This window comes from Sebastes fasciatus, chromosome 8 (genome assembly GCF_043250625.1).
Source record: "Sebastes fasciatus isolate fSebFas1 chromosome 8, fSebFas1.pri, whole genome shotgun sequence".
Lineage (NCBI taxonomy): Eukaryota > Metazoa > Chordata > Actinopteri > Perciformes > Sebastidae > Sebastes > Sebastes fasciatus.
In genome coordinates this window covers 454,208-480,677 of record NC_133802.1, presented here as the reverse complement: position 1 = coordinate 480,677, position 26,470 = coordinate 454,208, and the positions used below count along the sequence as shown (strand labels likewise).

General features: G+C 41.0%; 2 protein-coding genes across 3 annotated transcripts; one reads left to right on the top strand and one right to left on the bottom strand.

Moving 5' to 3' along the window:
- Positions 1 to 835: 835 nt before the first annotated feature.
- pou6f1 (POU class 6 homeobox 1) lies at positions 836 to 16,691 on the bottom strand. Of its 2 annotated transcripts, XM_074642793.1 has the most exons (12): positions 16,327 to 16,691; positions 15,534 to 15,627; positions 13,806 to 13,886; positions 13,252 to 13,441; positions 12,965 to 13,104; positions 10,830 to 11,055; positions 10,429 to 10,664; positions 10,197 to 10,325; positions 6,818 to 7,180; positions 6,515 to 6,650; positions 6,261 to 6,429; positions 836 to 3,935 (listed from the first exon to the last, which is right to left on the bottom strand). In XM_074642793.1, exons 4-12 carry the CDS (start codon positions 13,430 to 13,432, stop codon positions 3,590 to 3,592), a joined length of 1,926 nt encoding a protein of 641 aa, XP_074498894.1. In that variant the 5' UTR covers positions 13,433 to 13,441; positions 13,806 to 13,886; positions 15,534 to 15,627; positions 16,327 to 16,691; the 3' UTR covers positions 836 to 3,589. The 2 variants fall into 2 exon arrangements, with proteins under 2 accessions (XP_074498894.1, XP_074498892.1); XM_074642791.1 differs by lacking the exon at positions 13,806 to 13,886.
- On the top strand, positions 16,257 to 25,402 carry dazap2 (DAZ associated protein 2). Its single transcript, XM_074642795.1, has 5 exons — positions 16,257 to 16,328; positions 18,910 to 19,133; positions 20,558 to 20,676; positions 20,763 to 21,011; positions 22,710 to 25,402. Exons 2-5 carry the CDS (start codon positions 19,121 to 19,123, stop codon positions 22,836 to 22,838), a joined length of 510 nt encoding a protein of 169 aa, XP_074498896.1. The 5' UTR covers positions 16,257 to 16,328; positions 18,910 to 19,120; the 3' UTR covers positions 22,839 to 25,402.
- The last annotated feature ends 1,068 nt before the right edge of the window (positions 25,403 to 26,470 follow it).

The window sequence follows — 26,470 nt, the reverse complement described above, 5'->3', positions numbered from 1 at the left end:
TGCTGAAGAAGGCTGGACTCAGACGTCAGCCCCTCACCCTGGCCTACCGAGGACTGGTGGAAAGCATCCTCAGCAGCAGAATCACGGTGTGGTTTGGGAACGCTACCCAGGCTGAGAGGAAATCGCTGCAGCGAGTCATAAAAACTGGAGAAAAAATCATTGGCTCTATCCTCCCCTCCATGGACACGATATACACCCAGCGCTGCAGGAGGAGGGCACAGAGCATCCTGAGGGACAGACACCACCCAGCTCACTCTCTGTTCAGGTGGAGGGAATCAGGACACAACCTGAGGCAGCACAGGCCAGAGAGCATCTCCACTCTCAGAGCACACTTTCACAACAGCTTCTTCCCAGCTACAATAAGACTGGTGGCAAAGGACGTTAAAGAGGGACACAAATACCCCACACCTCACCTCACCTCCATACCATTATTGACACACAGTACACCTGAATTGAATGGACTGTAATGCTGTGCAATATGCTGCCTTCCACTGTGGAATTGTCTGAAATATATTAATTATTTTTTTAAATATGTTTATTAGAGCTACAAGTTCTTTTAACATGGTCATGGAGCATATATATACTGTATATTTTCATTCTGGGGGTATCGTTCCTATGCAGACAGTAGTTTAGTTTATTTATTGACTACACTGAGGGCGCTTTATGTTTTAATAATTTATTTATTTATTGTGTTGAGTTGAATGTTCTACTTATTTTGTACTGTAATTACCTTGTGCCTTTTCTACCTTTTTTCTTAAAGCTGACTCTGTGTAAACTGCTCACAATTCCAATGTAATTAGGTGCAAATGGCAAAGGAAACTCTTGAATCAATAAGGATTAATAAAAACAGGGTTTATTTGAGTTATTTGACAGAAAATGACAAAAAGCACCCTTTTCTCACAAAGACCTGAACTTTTTATGTGCTTTGCAGAGTTAAATGACTATTATCTTCTTCTTATTATTCTTATTATTATTAGATTATTCTTATTATTATTATTTAACTCTTCTTTTCTCTATTGATAACTTAGTATATGAAACAACATAAATTGTCCTCCCATATCGAACATAAAGGAAAAACACATATTAAAGCAAGACCTTTGCAATATTACTTATTTTGTAAGGTTAGGTCTACTGTATGTCCACTGCAAAATAGGCCTATTTATACAAAATGATTCTAAAGGAAAATGAGGTGGACCGTAAAATGCACCATATAATTCCCCAAATCAAAGAATGTGATTAATGCATATGAGCTTGTATATTTAATCTGCAGTATTTTACAAAAAAGTACATTAATCTTAGTGATAGATGTTGCTTGTTAAGTTGATGATTGCAATTTTGCCAGTACTGCTACATTTTGCAAAGCAAAGATTCTTGCTGTTCAAGAACATTAAAACACATAAATTTAAATCTCCCACAAACATAACAGAAACTTTGCACTGTACATAACCATTCGTATCCCTTTTACTTAACTTTTCCTGCTGTCACTAAAGTGCAAAGAATTATTGAAGAATTGGCAAAGATAAACAAAACCGCCATAGTATTGTTCCTACAGAAAAATAACTTCATACTGCACATGCAAAAACTCTTTCTTACTCATTCAAATTGAAATACATTAAACCACAAAAAAAACCTTCCTTGGCTGAACATTTAATTACATTTTTTATTTCCGTAACTTGATTGATATTACGTTTAGCAAGAGTATCTAAAAATCTGTTGCTAATGTTTCTAGGCAACGTGAGACTATTTTAAGTTGACTTTATAATAGGCCAATTAAGCTCTTATTTTGAAAATGTACTTTATCTAATTTGAGATAAGTCAAGCCATGAAGGGAACAGTCACAACAGTGAATAAAGAGGAAATGCAAAATACTCTCAGAGTATTATAAGCACATTAAACAGAAAGTGTAAAAACAGGACAGACTGTGGTGAATTCAAACAAATACAGAATGTGTATTTGCACCATCAGTAATTCACAAATGAAACAAGTAGGGCTGTCAAAATGAACGCAATAATAACGGGTTAACGCAAATTAATTTTAACGCCACTAATTTCTTTAACACATTAACGCAACTTGCAATTTTTAGGTTGTAGTGGGCTCAGTTTTAAAGCTAGAGTGAATATCCTGGTATCATATGAAACTAGAAAACCTAAGGAATCCATAAATAAGGCTCCAAACTTACGCAAAATTTTGGTGAGGAAAAACTGGCATGGCCATTTTCAAAGGGGTCCCTTGACCTCTGACCTCAAGATATATGAATGAAAATGGGTTCTATGGGTACCCACGAGTCTCCCCTTTACAGACATGCCCACTTTATGATAATCACATGCTGTTTGGGGCAAGTCATAGTCAAGTCAGCACACTGACACACTGACAGCTGTTGTTGCCTGTTGGGCTGCAGTTTGCCATGTTATGATTAGAGCATATTGTTTTATGCTAAATGCAGTACCTGTGAGGGTTTCTGGACAACATCTGTCATTGTTTTGTGTTGTTAGTTGTTTTCCAATAATACATATATATACATACATTTGCATGAAGCAGCATATTTGCCCACTCCCATGTTGATAGGAGTATTAAATACTTGACAAATCTCCCTTTAAGGTACATTTTTAACGAATAAAAAATTACTGAAAATAGTTGATTGCGAAATCAACTATTTTAATCGACTGACAGCCCTAGAAATAAACAAAAAAAAATCAGTTTACAGTTGTGGCATCATAGGCAATAGCCAAAGCTACGACCTTATTTATTCTGATAAGAAATTGTTGTCCAAGGAACATCAGAAATGACCCTCTCTATGGACACAGTGTGATACATTTCACACTGCTGAAGAAAAGTATCAAAGCCAAAAGAGAGGAAATGACTACAGATTTCAAGCTCATCTTCGTGATTATCAATACAAAATATCAAAATGCTGATTGTCCCAAGACATAGGTGCATTGGAGTCAGGAGTCCATAGATGGCAAAGTCATTTTTGGCATTCGTTAGACAACTCATTCTGATGAAAATGAGGTTTCAATCTATTGCCTACTTTTAGTCTAAAGAATCTTATTTGCAAAGCGGCTCACGCAGTACAAATACTACGTGAATATAAAATGAATGAGCAGCTAGAATTTTGAAAAGAGCCACTGTAGCAAATGCATGTTACTCTAATATAAGCGTAATGTCAGCGATTGTGACAAAGTGACAATTATGTGACTAAAATCAATGTGACTCAATGCACTGCCACTTATTATACTTCAGAGGGATATCCTATAAAACCACTTGTATAAAAGGTCATCAAATGTTTTTAAATATGACATGTTATTATCACTGTATTACCATCACTGTATAGGATAAAAGGACCATGCAGTTTGACTTAGTACTGACCACACAGGAGTTGTGTACACATGTAGCCTTAAAATACAATAACAACTCAATTTTAGTACTCTTTCGTAACACTTGAATTATGTGTAATTTCTTAAAAAGTTAATATTCTTTACTGGGGTTTGGCTTGTAATTACAACACAATCCACAACTGTGTTGCTGTATTAAATGTTCAATTTCCAAAAACGACAAAAGGTCAGTGGTGAACCCTCCCAGAATGAGATCACTAGTGACACTGGAAGACATTGATTTTGCTCGTGTTTTTCAGCGTCTGTCGCCGGTTGCAGAACCAGACTCGCACAACCTCTCGGTCATAGTTTAGCTCTCTCGCAATCTCTGTAATCTCTTGGCCTGTTGGCAACGCATTCTTCTCGAAGTAGGAGTTGAGAACTTCTATCGCCTGCGGTGTGAAACTAGTGCGCCGCTTGCGTTTTTTGGATGGTTCACCGCCAACAAACTCCATCAGATTCTGCTGGCCTTTCTGGTTCCAGTGCTCGGCCTCGGCCAGCCACTTCTCCAACACCGGCTTCAGCTTCTGAGCACTCTTGGGCGTAATGTCCAGCTTTTCAAACCTGCGATACAAAAGAAAGTTCTGTCCAAACTATTTCATGAGAACACACACTGTATTAACTGTACCTCAATTTCATCCCTAATAATTCACATAGACCCAATTTCAGGGAAGTAACTTAGATATTTTCGTTACCAGTCCCCCAAGCTTTAGCCAACCTAAATATTGACAAATGTCTCATTATTTCACTTAATTTACTTACTTACCTCTGTTTAATGAGGTCTCCATTGCTGTTCATATTAAAATGGCACTTTAAGATCATGAACCATTTGATCAATTCTTAAAAGGTACAGTGTGTAGGATATGGCGGCATCTAGCAGTGAGGTTGCAGATTGCAACCAACTGAAACTTCTCCCGTGTGCCAAGCATGTAGTAGAACTACGGTGGCCAAAGCAAAAAAAAAACGTGAAAACGCGAATGGCTCTAGCTAAGGCCAGTATTTGGTTTGTCCGTTCTGGGCTACTGTAGAAACATGGAGGCCAGCTCTGCGAAGAGGACCAGCTCTGTATGTAGATATTTAAAAGCTCATTCTAAGGTAACAAAAACACAACGATTCTTCTTTTCAGTTGATTATATACCAAAGAAATATATTATACATATCACATTTTATATTCCATTTCTGACAATAGAAAGACTAAATGTTACACACTGTTCCTTTAAAATGTATTTTCACAGACGTCTTTATTTTTCCGAATACCTTACCTTGCTTTCCATAACCTAATCAATGAAATATTAATTTAGAGGAATAGTTTCCACATTTTGGGAAATATAACTTTTGGCTTTCTTGCTGAGAGTTAGATGAGAATATTGGCTCTCATACCTGTACGGTAAACATGAAGCTCCGGCCAATAGCCGGTTAGCTTAGCTTAGCATAAACGCTGGAAACAGGGGGAAAGAGCTAGCGTGGGCTCTGTGTGAAGGTTACAACTTCCGCCTACTGCAGATTTTGTTAATCATTTGTATTTATATGAAATAGACAATATGAACTATAATTCACAACAAAACATAATTTATACTCACAGACTTCCTTATTTGTATGTAGAATGTAGCCAATGTAAGCAATGAAAATGTTTTTGAATGTTATCGTTAATTTACATAAAAACATTCACATCGATACATTCATTGAAAAGCGCCAATTCCTAGATTGGGAGCATTTCTATTGCCTCCACGCAGCTCTCAACATGGCGACAGCTGAGCCGGCGACTTGTAGCTAACGGTGCCAGCACTGAAAACAACGGCAACACTGCCGACGGAGCTAACAGTGTTAACCTGGGAGGAAACCTGGGGGGGAACCGGAGGGGGGGCGCTACGCTTCTACAATGGCGTCGTTGGTCAGGACGACGTTATCAACTGTAACCGCCGTACGAGAGCAGTGCGGAGCAGTGCGGAGCAGTGCGGAGCAGTGCGGAGCAGCGGCCGTGAGCAAGCCAGCCAATATTAGGGGTGTAAGAAAATATTAAAGTATTGAGTATCACAATATTATGTTTTGTGATACTGTATCGATTCTCAAAAACACTATCTATTTTTAATTAATAGTTGACATGCAAAGATTACCTCAGTCAATACTTTATTTCATTTGTAAAGATATGTGCCCTCTCAGTATATGTGCCCTCCCAAAGTAGTGCTATGATGTTGGATGTTACAGGGACTGTGATAAAGGCAGATCCCACTGTTCCGATTGGATAAAAAAGTAATCTTTCTTTTACTCAGATTTTATACATATGACATATGTTTTCTTTATACAGTGACAGTTTTCCTAAAATTAGATTTTATAAAAACCATATTGAACTGTAACGCCTGTATCATGATACGTATCGTATCGCCAGATTCTTGCCAATACACAGCCCTAATGAACACGCAGTAAAAACTTACGCGAGTCCGGCCCGGCTATGTCAACAAAGCACAGAGAAACTTGGATTACAACACACACAGAGGGAGAGCGACTTTATTCTCTGCTCAGGTAGACATTACTCCTCTATATCTTTACACAGCAAATAGTTGTTTGCTATTATATTAATGCTCTGGATATTGTATAGAGCACCTTTAAGGAGTTAATACTACAGTCTTTATAAATGTCATACATATGTCACTGTGATACACTCACTCCACTAAGTATGACTGCACTAACATAATGAGAGTAGATGAGTAGATGTTTGCATGGGTGCCTTAACTACATTCATGTTCTAATAAATTATAAATTAGGTCAGTGTATGCACATATCATATGCACTGTATACACGCTTTATAAAGAGAGAAAAGCTTAGCATTTTTTTTACATTACTGAAGAAAGCTTCCATAGGCGAGGCAACATGAACAGGGGAGTCACTTACCTGCAAATGGCAGACTGGCTGTAGGCCGGACCCTCGGTTGCAGTTAGAGCCTGCCCTACTTGTGTCTGAGTAAGCCCCAAGGACAGCCGACGGATCTTGAAATTCTTGGCAAACTCTCGAATCTCTTCCAGATTAATGCCTTCCTCGCTGCTGACTACCTGCTGGGGTTCTGCAATTGTGAAGAATGTTGTTAAAAATAACTAGCTCTACTTCAAATGTATTTATGTTTATATAAGAGAAGCAGGTGTACATACTGTTGACAAGTTGGCCCACTTTCGCTATGTCTCCACAGGTGATGGGTACTGTGGAGGAGAGGGTGGTGGCAGTCTTCAGCACAGACGGCTGCGGGGCGATGACAATGGGTGACTGACTGACAGTTGTTACCGAAGCCTGGGAGTGAAACAAACAAAGTTTATAACCTGCAATGATGCAAATGGCAAAGTTGAATCATATTTAAATACCTTCAGGACATAATACAAGTTTTTGGTCTGTTTCAGCTTCCAAGTGTAAAAGCAGAAATGACCTCTGACCTCAGAAGTCAGATGTTTGTTGTTCACCTGTGTGATAGGTTTGGTGAATGTTGGAGCAGCAGCAGCAGCTTTTGGCAGAACTGCAGCAGAAGTTGCGACTGCGGATCCATTCCCTACTGTGGCGATGATCTGGCCCTGGGAGTTGAGAAGCAGTTGTGGGGTGACAGTCTGGACTTGGAGGCCCTGGAGACCCTGGAGACCCTGGAGACCCTGGAGACCCTGGAGACCCTGGAGACCCTGGAGACCCTGGAGACCCTGGAGACTCTGGAGACTCTGGAGACTCTGGAGACACTGGAGGCCCTGGAGGCCCTGGAGACCCTGGAGGGTGGGTGTCGCAGCCCCTCCAGCCAGAGAGGCTGGGTTCAACAACAGCGGGAGTGTTCCTATGACCTGTGAATATTGTTTGAATTTAAGAGAGATATATACAAATAACTGAATGTTAACTCTCTGTGATAGTTTTTCGCTTACCAAACCCACTTTCAGAGCATTCAACAAACCTGTCAAATGCGTCCTATTAGCAGTTCACTTGGAATAAAATCATATCTTTCAAGATTAAACGCTGCACCACTATCTCCAATGATCTGCAATAATGGCAAGATTGAGTAATGGAACTGTTTGAGAGGACAAATCAGCTTTCACAGAAATTGTCTTATGCTCCACTGACTTGAAATAGCACTACTGACTGGTGTTAGCGGGAGGCTGTTTTTTTATTCCCGACAACAGAAACACAACACAAAAGCATTTTGATTGTCCTTGAAGAGGGTGTGATTGCCAATCAATATGCCTAAAAATGAACATGTGCAGAAAATGTAAATGGCACTGTGTTCTAGTAAATCTAAGTTAATGATACAGTACAAAGGCAAAGATGATGTTATTTTCTTTCTAACAGATCCTCATATTTAAAGGGACTATTTGTAACTTTCAGAAATGCTTCTTAACAGAGACACCTGTGGCCGTGAAATCAACGAAAGTCAGCGTCGAGCTTGTGCTTGCTCGCTCTAAATATACCTGAACGAGCATCGCTCAAAACAGTGAGGCGACACACGTCAGCTAAAAGCACAATATCACTCTATATTTCAGCTGCTCGGCAGTAATGTTAGCTGACCAGACGAAGGTCTCTCCATGAACATGATTTAGATCTGATCCTAGTGTTGGCTTTTCCTGCCTAAGTGCAGGCTGAGGCAGCGGGGCTCTGCAGCATGTCTCCCTGCTCTCTCCGCCCGCAGCCGGAGAGAGCAGGGAGACACCGGCACCCGGTCGGTAACGAGACGATAACGTAAATCTCTGTAGAGCTCCGTCACTTCACAAGACACGGAAAACCTCTGTTGGTCTGGAGGAGCTGCAGCAGTTATTTCTGCACAAACGTCCCCTGTGCATTCACTAGATATTCTCAGAGCTAAACTAACTCTTCTGCAGTGTGTAGTGAGCGCGCGTTCACATCTAGAGGTGGAGCGAGCTGAGCTGTCTGAGTGAAGGCGAGCAGGCAGAGGAGGAGGGTACAGCTGCTACACGCGAACGCGCATATGCGAGCGCGCATGTGTGCCGACCCGCTACATTTATACGCTTACAAAGTTACAAACAGTCCCTTTAAGGCGACTGCCCCTCTTGGTGCCCTTCCAGTGGAGAAAACATGATAAAGTGCCCTCTAGGTGCCCTTCCAGTGGAGGAAACATGATAAAGTGCCCTCTAGGTGCCCTTCCAGTGGAGAAAACATGATAAAGTGTCATCTGGGTGCCCTTCCAGTGGAGAAAACATGATTAAGTGCCCTCTAGGTGCCCTTCCAGTGGAGAAAACAAGATAATGTGCCCTCTAGGTGCCCTTCCAGTGGAGAAAACATGATAAAGTGCCCTCTAGGTGCCCTTCCAGTGGAGAAAACATGATTAAGTGCCCTCTAGGTGCCCTTCCAGTGGAGAAAACATGATAAAGTGCCCGCTAGCTGCCCTTCCAGTGGAGAAAACAAGATAATGTGCCCTCTAGGTGCCCTTCCAGTGGAGAAAACAAGATAAAGTGTCATCTAGGTGCCCTTCCAGTGGAGAAAACATGATTAAGTGCCCTCTAGGTGCCCTTCCAGTGGGGAAAACCAGATAATGTGCCCTCTAGGTGCCCTTCCAGTGGAGAAAACAAGATAAAGTGTCATCTAGGTGCCCTTCCAGTGGAGAAAACATGATTAAGTGATAAAGTGCCCTCTAGGTGCCCTTCCAGTGGAGAAAACATGATAAAGTGCCCGCTAGCTGCCCTTCCAGTGGAGAAAACAAGATAATGTGCCCTCTAGGTGCCCTTCCAGTGGAGAAAACATGATTAAGTGCCCTCTAGGTGCCATTCCAGTGGAGACAACCAGATAATGTGCCCTCTAGGTGCCCTTCCAGTGGAGAAAACATGATTAAGTGCCCTCTAGGTGCCCTTCCAGTGGAGAAAACATGATTAAGTGCCCTCTAGGTGCCCTTCCAGTGGAGAAAACAAGATAATGTGCCCTCTAGGTGCCCTTCCAGTGGAGAAAACATGATTAAGTGCCCTCTAGGTGCCCTTCCAGTGGAGAAAACCAGATAATGTGCCCTCTAGGTGACCTTCCAGTGGAGAAAACAAGATAAAGTGTCATCTAGGTGCCCTTCCAGTGGAGAAAACATGATTAAGTGCCCGCTAGCTGCCCTTCCAGTGGAGAAAACAAGATAATGTGCCCTCTAGGTGCCCTTCCAGTGGAGAAAACATGATTAAGTGCCCTCTAGGTGCCATTCCAGTGGAGACAACCAGATAATGTGCCCTCTAGGTGACCTTCCAGTGGAGAAAACATGATAAAGTGCCCTCTAGGTGCCCTTCCAGTGGAGAAAACATGATTAAGTGCCCTCTAGGTGCCCTTCCAGTGGAGAAAACATGATCAAGTGCCCTCTAAGATGCCCTTCCAGCGGAGAAAACAAGATAAAGTGTCCTCTGGGGGCCCTTCCAGTGGAGAAAACAGTATAAAGTGCCCTCTTGAATGCCCTTATGGTAGATAAAACATGATAAAGTGTCCTCTAAGGTGCCCTTCCAGTGGAGAAAACAAGATAAAGTGCCCTCTAGGTGCCCTTCCAGTGGAGAAAACGGTAATATAGTGTCCTCTTGGACGCCCTTATAGTAGATCAAATATGATAAAGTGTCCTCTAGGGTATCCTTCCAGTGGAGAAAACATGAAAAAGTGCCCTTTATGGTGCCCTTCCAGTGGAGAAAATGGTATAAAGTGCCCTCTTGGATGCCCCTATTGTGGATAAAACATGATATAGTGCCCTCTAGGGCGCCCATACAGTGGACAAAAAACAAGATGCAGGAAGTACAAAGTAAAGGGGCGGTTGGGGGAAGGCGCACATGACAGACATCATGGGTCAAATCCAAACTCACTAGTATAAACTGAGTAGCGATATTTTATGGCACCCACCTGTCCCTGGGCATTTGTGATGATCTGGCTGGTGATGCCAGCCATGTTGGACATTGCACTGGTGATGATGGGAGTGGAGGTGAGGGAACTGAGGAACTGTGGCTGAGCTCCCAATGAAGCAGCATTGATCTGAGCAGAACAAATACAACATGTGTGAAGTATCCCAGGTAATTAAATAGCTTGATGTTATAAACAGTACAGGAAGTATAAATCATTGAAGCAGCATTCTTACAATGGCAGGATTGATGGAGAGTCCTGCAGTCTGGAGTGCTGCTAAAGATATGTTGGACTGAGAGACAGTAGTGGCGGCCGAGGTCGCCTGGGCCGCCGCCACCTGAGCGGCGGTGACCTGCACGTTGGTCACCTGTGTGGGCTGAGACGTCACCTGTATGGAAGCTGCTTGAGGCTGGAACATCGTCTGAGCGTTCGTCTGTAGCTGGGGCTGGACGGAGTTCAGGACTGTCGCCGCTGAGTAAAAATTCAAGAGTTTCCAACCTGTCATTGTTCTGTGATGAAGTAATTCATTGTGAGACTAAGAACATTATAACAAGACTTAGAGTCTACAGCCACGACAAAATCTAAATATGAAAGGCTAAATGGGGAGCACACACACACAGACAGTTAGTGTGTTACCTTGGAGGCCAGTAAAGGGCAGTTTGAGGAGGTTTCCGGCCGTGTTAGCTGCTGTGAGTCCAGGGAGAGTCGCTACATTGGTGGTAGGCAAGGTGAGAACAGCCAGACCACCCTGGCCACCGATGGAGCCTGCCATACTGAGGGGGATGAGCAGGGGCTGCCCCAGGGATCCTGTCTGGGCCATCATACCAGTCATCAGAGCGGCCAGACTCTCCTGGGTCAGCACCTAATGGAGTATAATAAAAGATTTGCTTTCCATCAACCTTTGTGACTGGGATGAACAGAGTAACTGTTTTTTCAGATGATTTTTTATTCCTCTTTTATCTCTCTTTATTGGCATTCTGGTGTTTTGACAGGGGTAATTTTACTGAACTTAACAGTAATATATTTTCCTTGCATTTGTACTCAAATACTCCATCTTTCTCCACTCCACTATCAAGTTTTTTTTTTTTACATATTGGGTATTTCATTTTTTGTTGTTGCAGCGGTAGTCTGAATTTTAGCTGTATAATATAGCTGAATATGTTTCTTCAGCCTGAGGCTGAGTGTATTCAGGTGTTTGGGATCAAATTTGTTCCATTTTTCACATTTACAATGCACTAGAGACAATTGCCTCTGCCAGTAACTTCAGCAAATCACCTACTGTGGGCGACAGTACTGGGCTGGGTGGGTGTTTTGAAGTGGGGTTGTATGAGCTACTTATCCTAGTCAGTGTATCTACAGTAGATGACGGTCGGCACGCCCCCAGTTTTGGAGAAACAGACAGGAGTTACCACACGGAAGCAAAGCAATGTACTGCTGTGGACGGGGCCGACAGCACAACGTTCTTTAGACACCTAAAAGAAAGGCCCACCTAAAAAATCAATATCAGTGTACGCTATATTTAGAATATTTTCACCACTTTATCATGCCGTCAGACAACCCTTTCCGACGGGTAACTGAACTGAAAGTGAAATTTATCCAAAGAACGTATATTGCCAAGAAGTGAAAGTCAATTGTTCGTTCCATTACAACATCAGCGCCCAGCAGCAAAGCTGCCGCCGTGTTGGTCTGAAAACGACTACCGGACGCGAGTAAAACGTCTGACTAAAAAGTGCTGTACAAAAGTAAAACAAATGTATTTCTATTCTATTGTTGTATTCTACAGAAATGGCCTGTGTTGAACAATAAAATATTATAAACGCAATATCTGTTTTCAGTCCAAAATGGCGGCTGTTTTAAAAAAAAACACAGGAGTTTCATCTCTTTGCTTCTATACTCTTTGACTTGTCTCTGTTCTCTTCAAAGCCAAAAACAGTATGGATAAGGTTCACTTTCAGTTCAGTTCCCCATATGAAAATATTGTAAATATAGCGTATACTTAAATTGATCGATTTTTTTATGTGGCCCTTTCGTTTAGGTGGCTGAAATACATTTTGCTGCCGACCCCGTCCACAGCATTACATTGCTTTGCTTCCGTGCGGTAACTCCTGTTTGCTTCTCCAAACTGGGGGCGTGCCGACAGTCACCTACACTGAACTATGGATAAGTACCTCACACAACCCCACTTCAAAACACCCAAACTATTCATTTAATCTCTCTGAACCATGAATACTGGACAAGAAATAATAAGTGAACAGGGTGAAATGCAAATAGGGTCCTACTAAAGTTCAGGATCTTTTTTTTCCCCCTCATTTGAAATGTCACAGTCATAATAAACTAAATAGTCCAACCAAACTATAGACTACATGATGACTTAAGATGAATATTGAAAATGTACTCAATGTAGGGCTGGATATTATATTGATATTGTGATATGAGACTAGATATTGTCTTAGATTTTGGATATCGGAATATTGTAATATGGCATAAGTGTTGTCTTTTCCTAGTTTTAAAGGCTGCATTACAGTAAAGTGATGTCATTTTCTGAACCTACCAGACTGTTCTATTTGCCTTTACCCACTTAGTCATTATATCCACATTACTGATGATTATTTATCAAAAATCTCATGGTGTAAATATTTTGTAAAAGCACCATTAGTCCACCCTACAACATTATTGCAATATCAATATCAAGGTATTTGGTCAAAAATATTGTGATATTTGATTCTGTTCATATGGCCCAGCCCTAACTCAGTGTGTAAATGCAGTCATACCTGTGGACAGCCTTGTACAGTGATGGGCATGGCGGCCTGGGGCTGCGACAGGGACAAACTGACGGGAACAGCAGGAGTCAGCGTTTGGACAGCAGGGGCAGGGACCTCTACAGACACCACCTGCTGCTCCCCCCCCAGCGCTGCAGGAGCACAGACAAGGTTTAGTTCTGACTGACATTTGAAGTGGTTTTCGCAGCTGTTATTAACATTTCAGTACAACTCTGTCACATACGTATGAATAATAAGTCATTTGCTATCCATCATTATCTAGTAGGACCATGATTTACCTACTCCCCCGGCGCTATGGGGCACAGCCGAGCCGTCCTGTGTGCTGCCAGTCTCTGGTTGCTCTGCAGGCCGAGCGGCTCCCTCCTCCGCTTTCACTTCACACCTCCCATCAGGCACTGATGATGGCAGAGATGCATCGACCTCTACCTCTAGCACACGGATAGTCTCATGGCTAGACATCACAATGACCTGCACAGCAATTAGGAGTAAAAGCTGACATGACTAATATGCAAAACTATTCTACTTCTTTTGTTCAGGGTTCTATTAGAATTTCATAGAAGTTAAATTAGTTATAAGTGTGTTATTAGTTTGGGAAAATAAAAAAATTTGAATATGGTAAAGTCTCACTTGATCTAGCACCTGAAGGGCCACAAAAAATAGCCAAAAACTGCTTTATCAATTCCCCCTTTAGCTACATGTGGTAAATCTGACTTAACTGATGATTCATGGTATGCAACACTGAAAGCACTATAGAGGAGAGGCAGCGAGACAACCTGGGCTGGAGGACAAGGTGCAGAGAGACAATGCAGGAAGAGAGAGGAGGAATGCATACCTGGTTGTCTTTGGCAGGGAATTTCAAAGTGCAGGATTTTAAATGGCTGAAAAAAGACTTCTGCAGTCAGACAGTGAATGGCTAAGGAGAACAGAGAAGCCGAGCACATGTTAGGACACAATGACCAAAAACAAAACCAAAAAAGAGACACAAATAAAAAAGAGCATGAGTACACAAAAAACAATGAGAAGAGCATCAGCCAACAAGCAGCTCAAACAATGCTTTCTTCAAGCTCCCCTCCGTGCATCCGTGAAGAGCATTGCTTTTGTTTGCTGACTATGTCTACACAGGATGTTACTAGATAAAGAAAAACCACAGGTTATTATTGAGCATGGCAGTTTAAAGACCCTCACAGGCATAGAGCAGCAGGTATTATGAGGTGATAAAACACAAAAGTGGGTCCTGATTTCAATGAACTTCTGATGAAGTTAAAGCAGCAGGCCGGGTCACAAACTTCAGATATTTCTGAAAACATTTTATGCGAGAAATAGGCATTACAGTAACCGAATATTGATTCATATTTGATCAGCACTGCCTAGTTTGATCGTTTGATCGGAGTTCGCGAGCATGGGCGCCGGAAGTAGGGAGGGGCAAGGGGCCATTGGCCCCCTACTTTACGGCCCTATCCCACTTTCTTTTTAAGGTTGCGAATCACTGTATCCCCGCAAATGCCCCTATATTGCGACACAGTAAAAAAAGGCAATTCAATCATCCCCGTCCACCCCGTGCATGTCAATACTGGAGAGTTGCAGACGCTACAGTATAGTACTCTACAGATCTGCTCTCATTTTAATCAGTGCAGCAACCGTCTGCACGGCTCCGTCTCAGCTGTGTCTCACGTAACCGCAACCTGAACTGAAGCATTTATTTATGCTTCAAGTCTATTTTTTTTGACAATACATGTGTAAATGTGAGGTTGATGCCCAATAAAAAAGCACTGAATAATATATTTATCCACATTTTGCAATCGGCGGAGTGTGCTGTGGACCTTTATCCAATCATAATCAACCATTATGTAGCCATTGTGTTCAAATGAAATGAAAGAGATCTGACATCCAGCCCGCTACAGTTTCATAATGAACCCAAAATATTTTTACACTTCTCAATTGGGTGGCTGGCCCTCGCCGGGCACATCGTCAGGTGCGCCATGACCAAAGTCTGCTTGGAAGGGCCCGATCGTGGGTTTTACAGCTGTCAAAGTGCTCCAGATTGATGCATTTAACTTTAATATGTTGAAAACATGTCTTCAGGGGGAAGCACCACATCACAGTCTCTCAAAATGTGGGAAATGCTGTATTACGTTATCCAAAGCTGACCCTCCCAATCCAAAACTCATTCCAGTGCTGCTGTTCTTATTGACAGCTGCCTCGTTGAATACACAGCCAATAGGAACGCTCTCTCTCTGAAATGACCGGTGATTGGCCAAAGTCTCACGGGCTAGATTTCCTAAAGCTTGAAAACAGAGCCATGAGGAGGAGCAGAAGTCTAGTTTTCTCTCAGAACACTTGAATTACAATATGCTGGAAGGTCATTATGGAATTTTTGCCCATTAATGCAAAAATATTCTGCCTACTGCTGCTTAAACCTTCCATTATGATATGTTGGCAGATTGAGGGTGACGGGAGCAATCAGCAGCAAAGAACATGAAAACAACATAAGTTATCAGGCTAAGCTCAGAGTGGTTACAGTGGGGAGAGAATCGTGCTTAAACAGACAGGTGAGTGTTACCTGCTCATTGACAGTAAGTGGGGCATCTTTGGCAGGGGGATCCTGGGAGTTCATGGCTGGGCTGCACCACCACAGTCACTGTCTTCTTGACATTCTGGGTAAACAAAGATTAAACAATTAAACAAAGATCTCTCTTCGTGATTTAGTGTCTGACTCCTAATGTTTTGCAGCCATGTCAGAAATACAAAGAATTAAGTTTCATGAGGGTGACCTCCTTTTAGGGGAAAATCCTGGTTGAAACAGACCCACATGCATGCAGATGACTGTTTTTTTTATTCGTGGCTATTTCTGTCATTGCAGGACCAGACTATTTGGAGGGGCCTATATAAACAGGCCATGCTGTGTTGCACTTGAGCTGCAGGAAACGTGATTAAAAAACACGCTGATCGTGGACATGAAGTGGTTACATGTTCATCGCAGATCAACAAAAAAAAGATTCAAGATGGTGCATTTCCTGCTGCAAAGCCCTGTTGGAAATGAGGATCTGTCAAAAGTTCAGCGGGTGTTGATGAGCTCCCCACCCCCATCCTGCCTCCCCCATGCTGCCCAATAAAAGTCTCTCCGCGGCGGCCACTTCTGGAGGCGAGCACTAACCGCCAAGTACAGGCGACACAAATCATCTCTACCCGTGCCTAGAGACCGATTATTATGGATTTCCCTCTCTTTATCATAAATATATAAATTATGCTAATTACGAACATTGCATATTAACCCAAACTCATTTCCTCTCGCCATGTCGCTGCTACGCGCGAGCAGCAGGCTCGAGCAGACTCCGGTTCTTCATTCAACTTACCGGTAAATGCAGCTTATTTGCTGTAATCCCCCGCTTTTATACAGCTCCTTGTCACAGTTTGTTTCAGTCACACATAATTACAAATTCATCTCAGCTCCAGACAGGCGCTGTGACTGCACACAAAAGAGCTATTTGCATTGATAAGGAGGGTTGCAATGTTAGGATCTCCCCTCTCTTAATATTTAATGACGATGTCCATTCTGCAACACTTCAGACAATCGGATATCCTTCAGGTGTCTCACAAGATCCTATTTGAGCTGGAAAGTCGGACAAAATTGCCACAAAATTGGCCTTTTTGCACTACGTCATGAACATAATTTATGCAAGGAAAAATCTTGCATTGAAAAATGTCTGCCTCGACTTGCGAGGTGCCATGGTGCTCTTAAAGGGGACGTAGCACCAATAAGAGGCGAGTAGAGAGGAGCAGTGACACAGTGGACTAAGAGATCAAACACTTTGCTGCTCTTATTCTGTTTGCTGAACTGTGTTTGTGTGCTGCACTATGGAGAGGACATCCTCTGCTTTTTTATGACCTGCTATTTTTAGTATTTTTGTTTATTGAAAGCTGAATTGAATAGCCCTATTGATTGGACTAGGACTGTGTGGTAGTGTCACACCTGCTATGGCTTTGTGTGTGTTTTGTTGGTTAAGTGGAAATTATTATTATTACATATATATATATACATACAGTATATATATATACATACATACAGTGTATATATATATACATACATATAGCACATATATATACATACATATATATAGCACAATCAAGTATTTGGTATCTATAAATATGATAAATATAATAGTCTATTAAAGGAAAAAAAAAACTTTTACTTCCAAAGATATTTTTTTTCTTTCTCCATTCTTAGTTTTTTTTTCCAAGTATTATGAAATGGAATAATAATCTGAAAGGGGGAGACAAAAACTTCCCACCTGTTTATAATTTTCTTCTTTAAAGGGACTGTTTGTAACTTTTTAAACATATAAATCTACCGGGTCGGGATCCCATGCGCGCTCGCATATGCGCACTCGCGTGTGGCCGGAGTCTCTTCTGCCTGCTTGCCTTCAGTCACACACCACGCGCGTTCTCGCTGTCTCGCTCCACCTCACGTTCATGCGCGCTCACTCCACACTGCAGGAGAGTTAGTTTAGTTCTGAGAATATCTAGTGAATGTGGACAGTGGACGTTTGTGCAGAAATAACTGCTGCAGCTCCTCCAGACCAACAGAGGTTTCCCGTGTCTTGTGAAGTGACGGGGCTCCGCAGAGAGAAACGTTATCGTCTCCCTGCGGGCGCAGTCGGGAGACAATAACGATTCTCTTCCTGCTTCAGCCCCGGCACCCACCCGATTTTCCTGCTTCAGCCCCGGAGGCTGAAGCAGGAAAAGCCAACACTAGGATCAGCATTGATTCATGGAGAGACCTTCGTCTGGTCAGCTAACATTACTGCCAAGCAGCTGAAATATAGAGTGATATTGTGGTTTTAGCTGACTTGTGTCGCCTCACTGTTTTGAGCGATGCTCGTTCATGTCTATTTAGAGCGAGCAAGCGCGAGCCCAACGCTGACTTTCATTGACTTAATGGCCACAGATGTCACTGTTAACAAGCATTTCTGAAAGTTACAAATAGTCCATTTAAAATACCCAACATAAATTTCTTTTTACCCAATTTGCATTTTGTTTATTACGTTAAACTTACACTTTTAACGTCAAAATAATATATATACATATATGCACACATATGTAATTCCTTGTTACTGATAGAGAGTTCAATCATCCAATCCACCAAACAACTCAAAACAAGAGTCAATACCAACAGGAGAATACACTGTTTACCATTGGCAGAGCATTTTGGAAAAATTTTCTTGGGCGCTCCCCACATAATCAGCTGTGCTGCTCATCCCACAAATGCATGATCCTTACAAGTTGGACATCATTGTGAAGGTATATAAACAGGCTTTCGAACGATGTAAAATACAATGACCATTAGCATTGTAACAACAGAGAAATAATCCACCAAACACAAGTTTCCCAACTTTTTTTCCCCAGTTTATATCTCTCTATCTATCTACCTCTCTATATATCGATCCATCTATCTCTCTATCTATCTATCTATCTATCTCTCTATTTATCTATCCATCTATCTATCTGTCTCTCTATCTATCTATCTCTCTCTCTATATATCTATCCATCTATCTATCTATCTCTCTATCTATCTATATATCTATTTATCTCTATCTCTCTATCTATATCTATCTCTCTATCTCTCTCTCTATCTATCTCTCTATCTCTTTATCTATCTCTTTATCTATCTCTCTATCTCTATCTATCTCTCTATCTATCGCTATATCTCTCTATCTATCTATCTCTCTATCTCTTTATCTATCTCTTTATCTATCTCTCTATCTATCTGTCTCTTTATCTCTCTATCTCTTTATCTATCTATCTATCTATCTATCCTATCTATCTATCTATCTCTCTGTCTCTTTATCTATCTCTCTATCTCTCTATCTCGTTATCTATCTATCTATCTCAGTTCACCTTCATTCACTCTTGAACGTTCTTCCCGTTTCTACCTGTAGGGGGCGCGCGCACGCACGCAGTTAAAGCACGGAATGCGTGGAAGCAGCGCTAGAGAGCGACTGACGTCACCACTTCCACAACAACAAGAAGCTGAAAAACAAGGAAGTGAAGAGAAGCGTTGTGAAGCCGTAAGCTGTTCTAAGGCCGTGACCAGATCCGCAGAGCTCGCTTTAATCACATATTGCTCATCCTCCGGACCAGACCAGAACCATGAACAACAAAGGTATTTATCCACACCTCGGTTAGTTCATTAGTCAGCTGTCCGTTTGACGACGCTGACGGGATAACTGGAGATGAAGAGCTCGCTCTCTCTGTCTCTCTCTGTCTCTCGCTCTCTGGTTGTGTTCATCTGAAGCGGACTGAACGTTCAGCTACGTACATGACAATAAACGGACTAGTGTTCTGCTAACTGCTTAGCACACACGTTGATGTCGGCCATCTAGGCTATTCTAAAATAGTGTAGATGTAAATAATGAACGGCTGGATTTACTGTCACCATCTAGCATTATGTAGCATCATGTAGCATTATGTAGCATTAGCTAGCCAGCAGCTCTCAATACAGGCTGCTGTTAAAAGCGAAGCTAACGGTTTAGCTAACAGTTGTGGTTTCCATCCATGGGAATCTAAATCTGTATCCATCATTTGAGTAACAGTCCATCTGTATAGTTCCTTTGTACATACAGTATGTGTATCCGTATATTTATAGGTCCATAGTCTAGCTTTGTTCCTCGGCTTTATGCACCTTATCTGAACATACTCAGATCTTTTGTTGCTAGCAGGTTTTTTGAAGCGCCCAGGCCTGGAACTAAAGATTATTTTCATTATCGATTAATCCACCGATTGTTTTCTCCAATAATTTCTTTGTGTAGCTTCTGTCAGCAGATAGCACCACATATAGCACACCATGCTCCTCGGTAGGTCCCATTGGGATCGTTTCAGGACTTGTTTAGTCCGACAGGAATACAAAGAGAAGCAGACTTCTGGGGAAGTGGAACCAGACAATTTGACCGTTTTTGCTTTAAATAAAAATACTTAAATGATCAATTGATTATCAAAATTAATTTTCTCTCGAATAACCAATAAAGCATTCAGCTTTTAGTAGATGTGTTATATGATCACCTGGATGCATTTATGTTTTTCTGACGTTTTATCCGTTTTTAAAGCCCTGGTCCTGAAAAAAAACCAATACTTTAAACTGTATTAGTTTATGCTTAGTTCAGTTTTCTTATGTAATTTAAGGATTTATGGAAACCCTTGAAAGAACATTTCTCAGGGCCCGTTTTATCTTTGTGTATAAAATGAAATGTACTTATGGGCTTTATCCATCATGGGGCACTGGAATTGACACTACCTTTCACCCCACAAGCAATGAAGTATGTGCTCAATTTCTATATATTCTATTACTGCTGAAACTGTGTATTCTTGGCTTTATCCTGACAATAAACATGACATCTATGTCTTTTTCTGTTCATATTCTGTTGTTTCTGTGAAACATTTGACCTCTAAATTCTTAGTTTAGTGTTGTCATAATTTCTCAACACGGTGCCATCAAAAACCACCATCACTCACTCAACCTTGGATTTCTGTGTCAGTCACTGTTGAGACTAAATGACAACCGTTTGCTTAAAGTCAAATGTTGTTTTGCAGGTTCATATCCACAGCAGACTGTGTACCCTCAGCAGAGCTCTGCACCTGTATACCCTCCTGCTATGCAAATGTCTCCTCAGGCACCTCCTTACACAGACACACCACCTGCATATTCTGAGGTAACTGTCACATATGTATGTCTTATGATGACACACTACTCTGAGTGAACAGTTCTATTCAGTTCTTTTCATCTCTGTGTCCGCAGATATATCAGCCCAGATATGTGCTTCCACATCAGGTGCCCAGTCAGGTGGCACAGATGTCCTCTCACTACCCTGGTGCTCAGATGTTCATGCCCATGCAGCCACACATGCAAGTTGGGCAAATGGGCCAGAATGTCCCCATGGCTTACTACCCCATGGGAGCCGTGTACCCCCCTGGTTCAACAGTGATGGTGGATAGCGCCTTTGATGCTGGTGCTCGCTTCACGGCAGGCAGCGGTGTTTCCATCCCAGTAAGTATCCACCGAGTGTCTTTGTATGTCTGGAGAACAGAATATATCCAATCCAAAGTTGATCAGTAGAGTCTGATGGCAGCCACGTGGGGGCATTCCTGTATAGCATGACAGGAACGCCAACGTAGATCATTGGTTTATGTAGTTAAGAAACGCCCATGTAGCTACTGACTTTTTATTTTGCCCAGTAACTTTATTGTCCTGTTCATGTCAGTCAAATCGGTGGCTATGCATTCAGTTCAAAGTAGGATTTAACTCTAATTTGATCAAATTCTCAAATCATTTTACCATTATTTGTGACTGCAAAGACACAAGTGGAACAAACTAAGCTAACTAATTGCTTAGTGTTACATTAATATAGGTCATTTGTACCAATTTCAATCTTAACAAAGCTAGCAAGCTTGACTAGCTAGCACAGGGGTTCTCAAACTTTTTGGGGCCAGGGATCTCTTAAAGGACCCGTCGTAATCGTAACACCAATTTAAGCATAATGCTGACTACCATTTGTACTCTTAGATGCCATGGGAGCTATTTGTGTCTAAAACCTTCACCATGAATACCTCAGACATGTTTCATACTGATAAACAGAAACACATTTACATTTGAATCATGTTAAGATAAGATGACATAATCCTTTATTAGTCCAATAGCAGGGACATTTGTAATGTTATTGAATGTTAATATCATTTCTTTACCTTTTTAAAAAGAGGGTGATTTCATTCAAATTGCATTTGGACTCAACTTGACAGGATTTATAGCCTATATTTCAAGTAATTGATCTTAAAAGCTTTCAAAAAATGTAGCAAGACTGGCATAGTCCTAATAAATCCAGATATTAAAATTTACCAGTCTACATCTGACTTTCAGTAAGTGCTTCAACTTAAAAATAATAAACTTATTGCTGTGTGTCACAATTATATCCGTTTCTATTGGCCTGGGTTGGAGTAATGGACACAATCTATTTGTTTTATTGATGAAATGGTCCCCATCTGTAGATGTGGACTTTTTAATGATACAGCACAATTTTATAATTTATAGCAAATTATTTCAGGGACCGAACTGAAAGTGCCACGGACCCCTGGAGTCCCTGGACCCCACTTTGAGAATCACTGAGCTAGCAAGCAATTCAACATCCATTGATACTACTAATAATGTAATGATGCTGTTAGCAAAACATTAATTCTTCTTTTTTTTTAGCTACATAGCATGATTTTAAAAGGAAGGAGCTGCCTCAGATACTGGTGACAAATCTCTGGTATTACTGCCTTTTTGCAGTAGGCGAGGTGGCTGTACAGAAACACCATCAGAGTATAGAGTATATATCAGAGTATAGAAGCAAACAGACATGTTTTTTTGTTTGTTTTTTTAACAACAGCCGCTGCCGCCATTTTGGACTGAAAATGCTTATTACATTTAGAATATTTTATTGCTCAACACAGGCCATTTCAGCAGAATATGACGATGGAATAAATTAGTTTGACTTTTTTTACAGCACTTTTATAGGCGGACGTTTTACTGGCGTCCAGTAGTTGCTCTCAGTCCAAAATGGGGGAAGCGTAGCTTTGCTGCTGGGCGCTGATGTTGCAATGGAACAACCAATTCACTTTAACTTCTTATCAAAATCTGTTCTTTGGCTGCAATCTGAGGCGTCTCAAGTTGATCAGCTCTCTACCAATGTTTATGTCTCCCCTTCTCTAGCCCCCACCTCCTGGACACCCCCCCAACGCAGCTCAGCTGGCTGCCATGCAGGGTGCCAACGTTGTAATGGCACAGCGCAAGAATAACTTCTTCCTGGGCGGATCCAATGGAGGTTATACCATCTGGTAACAGCAACTGTCCAACTCCTCCTCCATGCCTAAACCGTGTCCCCGTCCCAAACGACGCCCCCAGTTCTTCCCCTATCCCATACGCCTCCCTCTTCAGGCTGCTTGGCCATGCCACAATACTGATATCACCTAACGGAATGTAATATTTTAGAGCCCTCGTGAAAAGGTACAGTACTCCACTTCTGACCTAGAGATCAAACAATGAATGCCACTGCCTGGAGAGGACAAATGCAAATTTTTTAAAGTTGTAGAATTCATTCCATAATTCTTCATTGGGTCTAAACCTCTTTGGTCATTCCAGATTGGACCTCTTTCAGGCATCTGTATTTGTTCAAGAGACCTGGTCTCCTTTGATCGAACGGATCGCAAATAACATCGAGATGTTCTTGTATACCTGTAAAAGCTAAATGAAATATTGAAATATCAGACCCGCATTATATAGTTTAGCTGCTTTATGGTGAAAGTGAAACGCAGTTACAAAGTTGCATTAAAAAAAAATAAAATTCCATTTGTCTTTTTTGAGAACTTTTAGTGTAGTTAAATTAATAGATGTGTAATAGTTTCATGTAAATACCAGTATGATGATCATGAGAAATTACATCTCAACTATACAAAATAATAAAAGAAGAAGAAGCATCTTGGATGCTTTTAGCTAGAATTGTCTTGTCCTTTGCACACTATCTAAAATATCACAGCTAAATTTTGTTGTACAGTCTATCTGACAAGATTGTTACATTTAAATCACTTGTAAATTAAAATAAATTAAACTGAAGCAAATAATTTAAGAAAAGATTTCATGCAATATCCAAAGTGGTTTACTGTACCTTGTTGGGCAATTTGTAGATGAACATAGTCAAGTGCCAAAGAGCACTGGGGATAGCCCTAATTTAAAGCAAATTAACTTCAGTAAACTTAAAGGAAAGAAATTAAAGTAAATCCAAATAGTAAGTTGAACGGGAAGGGGTGGTTGGTGTAACATTTTAGCTTCTTTTTTTTGTCTTCTGTTTCTATTTCACAGTCGGATACCCAGAGTTTATACACTAAATGTTTTATTGTACAGACTTCAAGAACTACCCTCCACTGTTTGTCTTTTCACACAATATCATTTGGTATCATCAAATATTTATTCACCGTAGAAAATGGTCTCCTTTGTGATAGCATTAGTTTGGACGTTTTCAAAAGGTCGAGGAGACTTTAATAAATATTTCTTTTTTTCCTTCACTACTTTTCCACATTGACATGACTAGTTAGGCATGTGTTAATATAACCAATGAGCTGGTTGGACCAAACATTTGGTCTACAATGCACTTATGTTTGGTTGTGACTTGAAATTTGAAAAGTCTCAATTTCAAAGCAAACATATGGTTGAGTGAGCAGGTATGAGATTGTCGGTCCTTCAGTCCGACATGACTGCAGTTGTTAGTCGGCGTGTTAATGTCACTTTACGTGGGTTAATCACATCTTTTAAGTTGTTGCATACTTTTGCACCTTTGCTATGTAAACATTTGATTAAACACTTTTTATCTGAGATGCACTGCAAAGCAAAATGGGAGAGGTTGCAGACAAGGGGTTACTTTCTTTAAATTCTGTTTTCATGACTTTTAAAAAAGCTGTGAGATTTCTGAACATTTTTAGATTAAACAAATCATCAAGTCCATTTGAAAGTGTCGTGTTGTGTAGTAGCCTGAACGTGTATGCAGGCTTGCAATGAGGCTACATCACTTGTCAGAATAATTGTTCATTTCCAAGACATTTTTGTGCTGCTAATTAAACTTTAGAATACTTCCATGTTATCTTACAAACTTAAATAAGGTATCTGAAACTAGCCGAGTCAGTATGGATGCCCTATATTTGTAGATATCCTTCATTTTGGTGTCTGGTAGCGTCAATGTGTCACTGGGTATCCGACACGCCGTATCAAGTTTTAACAGCTGTGGCCACCAGAAAACAAATGCTGTCGACCGACAATCAGCGATTTCAGCGTTAAGTCCGAGAGACCAGCTGTCTGGAAACGTGCTCCGTTCATCTGATGAACTCCTATCAGCAGCTCGTACACAAAGCTTCAACACCAGACGGGACTGACGTGTCACTTGAGTGTTCTTTAAAATGGCTCAATGTTCATTTATTGTCACTCATGCGGTTGTTTCACACGGAGGCCACAGCTATTAAAACTTTAAAACAGAATTCTTTCTTTTTTTCCATCTCTTGTTTATAAAGCAGCATAATGGTGGCTTCGTCCCAGCAATATGAAGTACTGTAAACTACAGCTGACCAGTAGATGCTATGCCAACCACAGCCAGCAAAATGGATTAACTCTCTGTTGAAGGATTATGGACATTTATAGTTCAGGGATTCTCTTTACAATATTTTGTAAAATAGATGTATGTACTAAAGTGATGTGATAGACTTTGGTACACATTCTATCTTTTAAGATTACTAAAGGAGATGAGTGTCAAAGATGGAATAATACTTTGAAAAAAGGTCTTAGGTGCACTTAACTTTTTTATACTAAACTTAAAATTTAAAATGTAAGTTTAGAATAAAGGTTATTTTGGAAATTTGAAATGCTGCATGTTTGTTTAATTTTATTTACATATACAATGTATTAGGACAAGTTTTTATTTCAAGATTGTGACCTGAGATAACATCTGGGATTCTTGTTTTGTTGTGATTAGAGCTTAACTGTTGTCTTTCCCTGGCCAGACTGCATCACAGGTGATTGATCGTTTTACCAACTTACTTGATTGTTTGAGTGGATGCTTCTACTTGCTTGGCCTTCATACCGATATCAAGATTTTTTTGTCATAAATAATTACCACCCACCTTAGTTTAGTATACATACTGTATGAAAGAGTCAATAACCAAAATATTGTCACTTTGATATAAAAGGTATTGAGTCAAATATGGATCTGTATTTTTGTCTAAATCCCCTTAGCATTACACCGAGTTACACCGCATTGTAATGCAACAGCCCACAATAAATCACACCTTTAACCCATTTTTGCGCACAACTGAAATTTTTAATTTGGTGGAAGTATTCTCCGGCCTTGCTTCAGCACAAATGTGAAAAAAAATTAAAAATCGGTCAAACCGTTTGGCTGAAAAGTGAGTTTTTCTTACCATACTATATTTAGTATTTGGGCACGTGGGACTACTATTTTTGCAATATACTTTACATTTAAAGCAGCAGTAGGCAGAATATTTTTAGCATTATTGGGCAAAATTCCATAATAACCTTTCAGCATATTGTAATTCAAGTGTTCTGAGAGAAAACTAGACTTCTGCTCCTCCTCATGGCTCTGTTTTCAGACTTCAGAACATCTAGCCTGTGACGGGAGACTTTGGCCAATCACAGGTCATTTCAGAGAGAGAGCGTTCCTATTGGCTGTTCATTCAACAGAGGCAGCTGTCAATCTCTCGCAAACTCCGATCAGAACTCCGAAGAGAGTTGGCTCCGGCTTGTGAGCGGTGCTTGGCATTTCCTCAACGTGGCGGCCGGGTCCCAAACTCTCATTTTACAGCTAAACAGTACATTAAAAAAGTGTTTTGGGAGAATTTTACACAGGAAAGTCATTACAGTAACAGAATATTGATTCATATTTGATCAGCGCTGCCTAGTTTGACCGTTTGATC

What these genes read in the sequence shown, in the direction of transcription:
- dazap2 (XM_074642795.1), top strand. An exon ending in CACCACCTGCATATTCTGAG is followed by an intron (nt 20,677 to 20,762) that starts GTAACTGTCACA and finishes CTGTGTCCGCAG; the next exon opens with ATATATCAGCCCAGATATGT. An exon ending in GCAGCGGTGTTTCCATCCCA is followed by an intron (nt 21,012 to 22,709) that starts GTAAGTATCCAC and finishes CCCCTTCTCTAG; the next exon opens with CCCCCACCTCCTGGACACCC.
- pou6f1 (XM_074642791.1), bottom strand. Translation starts at nt 15,587, where the DNA reads ATGAACTCCCAGGATCCCCCTGCCAAAGATGCCCCACTTACTGTCAAT. An exon ending in TCACAAATGCCCAGGGACAG is followed by an intron (nt 7,181 to 10,196) that starts GTGGGTGCCATA and finishes CAATATTCACAG; the next exon opens with GTCATAGGAACACTCCCGCT. An exon ending in TCACCAAACCTATCACACAG is followed by an intron (nt 6,651 to 6,817) that starts GTGAACAACAAA and finishes TTTCACTCCCAG; the next exon opens with GCTTCGGTAACAACTGTCAG.